The 6770-nt window shown below is 39.8% G+C and overlaps 1 protein-coding gene across 1 annotated transcript; it reads left to right on the forward strand.

Annotated features, from left to right (window-relative positions):
* Positions 1 to 361: 361 nt before the first annotated feature.
* TAS2R38 (taste 2 receptor member 38) lies at positions 362 to 1318 on the forward strand. Its single transcript, XM_036327021.1, has one exon. It carries the CDS (start codon positions 362 to 364, stop codon positions 1316 to 1318), a length of 957 nt encoding a protein of 318 aa, XP_036182914.1.
* The last annotated feature ends 5452 nt before the right edge of the window (positions 1319 to 6770 follow it).

A 6770-nucleotide genomic window follows, 5' to 3' on the forward strand; every position in this document is an offset into this window, starting at 1 on the left:
AGGTCCAGATGGGCATGCAAAACTGAGCTAGGGTAACTGAGAATGTCTTGTTTGCATCCGTGATGCTGTGCCATGGCTCCATGGGAAGGCTGTTGCACAGAAACACCAAGGTTTCTTAAAAGCTTCTGCATCACTGAAGAGATACAAGCATCATTCTTCTACTCATATGATGAGCTTTTGTGTGTATCTAAGAGATATTCTATAACAGCAATTTCTCTCTCAGTTTCCTGCCAGAACTTTCCATGCATTCACTTTGGCATGGATCTAGAGCAAGAGCTAAATGCCTGGTTCAGTATATAGACTTACTTTCCTCTACTGGGTGGTATGTGAGTCTTAGGTTAGCCAACTAAGAAGAGACATCATGTTGACTCTGACTCCCGTCATAACTGTGTCCTATGAAGTCAAGACTGTGTTTCTGGTCCTTTCAGTCCTGGAGTTTGCAGTGGGGATTCTGGTCAATGTCTTCATTTTCTTGGTGTATTTTCGGGATGTGGTGAGGAGGCAGCCCCTGAGCACCTGTGATCTTGTCCTGCTGAGTCTCAGCCTCACCCGACTTTTCCTGCATGGACTGCTGTTTCTGGATGCCATTCATCTTACTCACTCCCAGCGGATGAACCACCTGCTGAGCTTCAGGTACCAAACCATCATCATGCTCTGGATGATCATAAACCAAGCCGGCCTCTGGCTCACCACCTGCCTCAGCCTCCTTTACTGCTCTAAGATCGTCCGTTTCTCTCATGCCTTCCTGCGCTGCTTGGCCAGCTGGATCTCCAGGAAGATTTCTAGGATGCTCCTGTGTACTCTCCTTTTCACCAGTGTATGCACTATCATCTGTTCTTGGGACTTTTTTAGTAGATCTCACTTCACAATCACAACTGTGCTATTCATGAGTAACAATTCAGAATTCAATTTGCAAATTGCAAACCTCAAGTTCTTTCATTCCTTCCTCTTCTGCAGCGTGGGGTCCATCCCACCTTTCTTGTGTTTTCTGGTGTCTTCTGGGGTGCTGATTGTCTCCCTGTGCCGCCATATGAGGACAATGAGGGCCAAGACCATGGACTCCTGTGACCCTGGCCTGGAGGCCCACATCAAAGCACTCAAATCCCTCATCTCCTTTCTCTGCCTCTTTGTGGTGTCATTATGCACTGCCCTCCTCTCAGTGCCTTTACTGGTGCTGTGGCACCACAAGATCAGGGCCATGGTCTGTGTGGGGATAATGGCAGCCTGTCCCTCAGGGCACGCAGCCATCCTGATCTCAGGCAATGCCAAGCTGCGGAGAGCTGTGGACAGCATTCTACTGTGGGTTCAGAGCAGCTGAAGGGTAACAGCAGACCACAAGGCAGATCCCAGGACACCAGGTCTATGTTGAGAGTGGACATGAAATGGGCCCTTCATGAATGCACATCCAGTTGTTCAGAAGCCTATTTCAACTTCTTCTGCAAACCATAACTGAGAAGTCTCTCCTCTCTACATCAATGAACTCACCCAAAGCAAAGAAGAATAAAATAATAAAGCTCTACATATGGCCTAGGCAAGTAGAATGGCATTGGTTCCCTAGGTTTGTTTTGATAAAATGAATAAAATAGAAAGGTGAGGTACTCAGTGTAAGTGCTTTGTATACTATAGCTTGTCAGTGCATGATATGAGCCAAACCATGAGAAATCAGGTCTTCTGAAATAATATCTAAATCCCAAGATAGCATGGTTAGCTTTTCACATGACTGTTAACCCTATTTCTTAAAGTAGATGCTAATATAGTGTTTGAAAATATTCACCACTATGGCAATTACAAAATCCTCCTCAAACTCCAAAGTTTTTATGGAAACATGAGAACAAGTATATCACCACTTCACTTCAAGAGGTAGTTCATTAAAACTTCTACAGGAATCAAAGGATGGGGTCATTTTGTCTGAAAATACATTGACTCAGAAATGTACATTCAACCTGCTGCAGGGCAGACATCTACTCAGTAGGCACCTGGGACACCAGCACTTTGTGTGTGCCTCTGACTCTGCTCCATTGGCCCATGAAGAAAGTACTTTGGTTCCAAACATTGGTCAGTCTACTGGGGAAGCTGCCAAAATAGCCTAGCTAAAAGGTATGCTTCTAGCAATTCAGCATTCTCTATCTGCCTGCACAGGAACCCAGCCCACAAGACTTTCCTCATATCAGATCCTAAAAGGCTCGGAAGAGAAAAGGGGTCGCAGACATAGATCTTGACAGACTTCAAAGACATAGCAGGACATCCACAGAGTCTCCTACTTCTTCTTTTTTTAAAAGAAATTATTTTTTATTGATTTCAGAGAGGAAGGGAGAGGGAGAGAGAGAGATAGAAACATCAATGATGAGAGAGAATCATTGACCAGCTGCCTCCTGCACACCCCACACTGGGGATCGAGCCCACAACCTGGGCATATGACCTTAATGAGAATCGAACCTGGGACCCTTCAGTCCACAGGCCAATGCTCTATCCACTGAGCCAAACCAACTAGGGCAAGGCTTGTACTTCTGCTAGCTGTAGGCACTGCTATGGAATGCTTCCTTCTCTCAGGCACCTGATCTTGATAAATCCAATTCCTCCTCTGTTTTCCCAAATATACTTTGCATCACCAGCAACTTCAACTTTCCTTGGTGGACACCAAAGTTGTCCAAAGTTTCCCTTAAAGGCAGTAGTCCCCACTCTTGGCTGTACAGTAAAATCTCCTGGGAAGCTTTTTAAAAATCTCAATGCATGCACAGGTGACATACTAGGTCAATAAAATGGAATCTCCGGGCATCATTTGTAATGCTCCCCAGGTGATTCCAGGGTACAGCCAATATTGAGAACCTCTGTTCTAGATGCCCTTTGTCATGACCTGGATGGTGTGGCCTTTTTAATTCCACTTCCCCTAGACTATTTGGAGGAATATGATCATAAAGGAAAAAATTAGAGGACATCCGTGTAGAGTTTTCCCTCTTTTTGCATAAGTGCTCTCTGGACAGGTCTCCATGATATTTTACTGATTTCTGTGGCTTTATGTTTAACATTATATTTTGATACAATTTCAAATTTTTAGAAAAGTTGAAAGAATTCTTCTAGACCTTTCACCCACATTTACCCATTATTGACATTTTGCTCCATTTTTCTCTCTTCTTCCTCTCAACCCCATCCTGATAACTCTAGTTCCAACCCAATTATATGTGATTTGCTTCATTCTTTTCTTACATATTTTAATTTCCTCCTCTAATATGAGAAGTATCTTCCATTTATGCTCAATACATTTGCATATTTGCTTACAACCAGAATACATAAAAAAGTGGTTTCAGAATTGCTATCCTGTATAACACTGCAAAAAGCAAAAAAGACTAAACTTCTACATTTGTTTACAGCAGTTTTTCCATTTTTAGGTAAAATTTACATATAGCAAAATACACAGATGTTAAATGTATGACTTGGTGAGGTTTGATAATATATACACTCATTTAACCAACACCCCAAATAAGATATGCAAAAAAAAATTTTTTAATATTTTTATTGATTTTTTACAGAGAAGAAAGGAGAGGGATAGAGAGTTAGAAACATGGATGAGAGAGAAACATCAATCAGCTGCCTCCTGCACACCCCCCATCGGGGATGTGCCAGCAACCAAGGTACATGCCCTTGACCGGAATAGAACCTGGGACCTTCAGTCCGCAGGCCAATGCTCTATCCACTGAGCCAAACCGGTTGCAGTGGTTCTCAACCTTCCTAATGCCGCGACCCTTTAATACAGTTCCTCATGTTGTGGTGACCCCCAACCATAAAATTATTTTCGTTGCTACTTCATAACTGTAATTTTGCTACTGTTATGAATCAGAATGTAAATACCTGATATGCAGGATGTATTTTAAGGGGTTGTGACCCACAGGTTGAGAACCACTGGAGGGCAAGATATGCAAAATTTCCATCAGCACGGAAAGTTCCAGGATTCCTCTTCCAGTCAATCACCACCCACTCACTAGGGGCAACCACTATACTGATTTCTTCCCATAGATTAGTTTTGCCTGTTCTTATATAGAATCATACAGTGAATACTTTTGTTTTTGCTACTTTCACCCAAGAAAATGTTTTTGAGATTCATCCTTAATAGTATGTCAGTCACACTTGTTTATCCACTCATTAATGATAAATATCTGTATTGCTTAGAGTTTGGGGCTATTATGAATAATTTTTAATAAACATTCTTGAATCCATCTTTTTGTGGCTATAGTTTCGATTTCTCTTAGATAAATACCCAGGAGTGGAATTCCTGTGTCATAAAGTTGATGTTCATTTAACTTTACAAATAACTGCTAAAGAGTTTTCCAAAGTGATTCTAGCATGTTATGCTCCCATTAACGTGCAAAGAAGTTGTTTACATTCTTATCAACATTCGGTATTGTCAGCATTTTGAAATTTTGGCCTTTCCAATTCTAGCAGAGGTGAATGCTATCGCATTGTGGTTTTAATTTGTATTTCCCTGAGAACCAATGATATGGAGCACCTTTTCATGTACTTCTTGACCATTTGTATATCTTCTATTGTAAAGTGGCTATTTGATGTTTGAACTATTTTTATATTGAGTTGTCTTTTATGTATTTATTTGTAGAAGTTTATTGATTCACAGCGTGTGTGTGTGTGTGCACGCACGGGCTTATTCTGGATACATGTCTTTTATCTGACAGATTATGTATTGTGAATAGTTTAACCCAGACTACGATTTGCCTTTTTATTTTCTTAATTGTGTCTTTTGATGAGCAGAAATTTTGAGTTTTGACAAAACCCAATTTATCATATTTTTCCTTAGTGCATTTTGTGTCCTCTCTATGAAATATTTGCCTGCCTCTAAAATGCAAAAATAATCTACTAAGATTTCCTCTAGAATTTTAATAGTGTTCACTTTTATGTTACATTTATAATTCATTTGTAATTAATTTTTCTATATAATGTTAAGTTGGATTGAACTGTATTTTTCCATATGTCTATCCAGTTATTCCAGTACCATTTTTTGAAGATTTCTCTTCCTCATTGAATTGATTTGACACCTTTGTCAAAAATCATCTGGCTGTATATTATGAATTTCTTTCTGGTCTCTATATTGTGTTCCATTGGTATATCTGTCTCTCCTTTCACCAAAATCTCACTTTCTTGATTATTGTAGATTAATGTTAAATATTGAAACCAAATAGTGTGAGTTTTCCAAATTTATGTTTTCCAAAATTTTTTTGCCTTATCTGAATTCAAAAATTTGGGACCAATTTGTTTATTTTTTTAATACCTGTTAAAATTCTAATCATGTTGAATCTAGATGTCAACTTAGGGGGACTTGACTTCTTAAAAATATTCAGTCTGACAATCTATGAATATGATATATCTCTTCATTTAGTTACATCTTTAATTTCTTTCAACAATACTTTATAGCTTTTAATGTAGAGTGCTTACATATCTCTTGATAAAATTATCCTACATATTTAATACTTTATAATGTTATTGCATATGCAATTTTTATTTTTAAATTATTTGCTGCTAGTATATAAAAATAGCATTTACTTTTATATATTAATCATGTGTCTTGTTACTGTCCTAAATTAATGTATTAGTTCTAGTAGTTGTTTGTAGGTTCTCCAAAATGTTATACTAAAACAATTGTGTCATCAACAAATTAAGACAATTTTTTTTCTTTCTACCCAATCTTTATGCCCTTTATATATTTTATTTAACTTATTTCATTGGCTGTGATCTTCAATACAATATTGATTGGAAGTATGCATCCTTGCCTCAGTCCTGATTTTAGAGGAAGAACATTCACTTTAAATATAATGTTAGCTATGTTTAAATATTATACTTACATACCTAATATAATCTTGATCCCTTATAGATCTCCTTTTTCAGATTAAGAAAGGCTATTTTTTAAAATATATTTTTTATTGATTTCAGAGAGGAAGTGAGAGGGAGAGAGAGAGAGAAACATCAATGATGAGAATCATTGATTGGCTGCCTACTTCACGCCCCCCTACTGGGGATCAAGTCTGCAACCCTGGCATGTACCAAATAGAAGCAGGACCCTTCAGTCCGGAGGCCAATGCTCTATCCACTGAGCCAAACCAGCTAGGGCTAAGAAAGGCTATTTTTATTGCTAGTGTGCTGAGAATGTTTATCATTAATGGGGATTGAATTTTATTAAAACCTTTTTCTGTATATATTGAGATAATTCTATGTCTCTTCTCTATTTTGTTAACTGATTTGCATTGAATAATTCTTGAATGTTAAATAAATCTTGCATTGCTGGATAAACCCCTATTTAGTCAAAATGTATTATTATTATTTTTACTAGAGGCCCCAGTGCACTAGAGAAATTCATGCACTGGGGGCAGGGGGTGGGGGGTCCCTCGGCCTGGCCTGCACCCTCTTGCAGTCCGGGACTCCTCGCTCCTTATCACCCGCCTGCATCGGAGGCAGGAGAGGCTCCTGCCAGCACTGCTGCGAGCGGTGCTCCGCCTGTGGGAGCACACTGATCACCAGGGGGCAGCTCCTGCATTGAGCATCTGCCCCCTGGTGGTTAGTGCACATCATAGCGATTGGTTGTTCCACCGTTCGATATTTTGCATATTAGGGTTTTATTATATAGGACTAGAGGCCCGGTGCACAAAAATTTGTGCACTCGGGGGGGAGGAGGGGTTCCTCAGCCCGGCCTGTGCCCTCTTGCAGTCTGGGACCCCTTGGGAGATAACGACCTGCTGGCTTAGGCCTGCTCCCGGGTGGCAGAGGGCAGG

This window comes from Myotis myotis, unplaced genomic scaffold (genome assembly GCF_014108235.1).
Source record: "Myotis myotis isolate mMyoMyo1 unplaced genomic scaffold, mMyoMyo1.p scaffold_m19_p_11, whole genome shotgun sequence".
Lineage (NCBI taxonomy): Eukaryota > Metazoa > Chordata > Mammalia > Chiroptera > Vespertilionidae > Myotis > Myotis myotis.

What these genes read in the sequence shown, in the direction of transcription:
- TAS2R38 (XM_036327021.1), top strand. Translation starts at nt 362, where the DNA reads ATGTTGACTCTGACTCCCGTCATAACTGTGTCCTATGAAGTCAAGACT.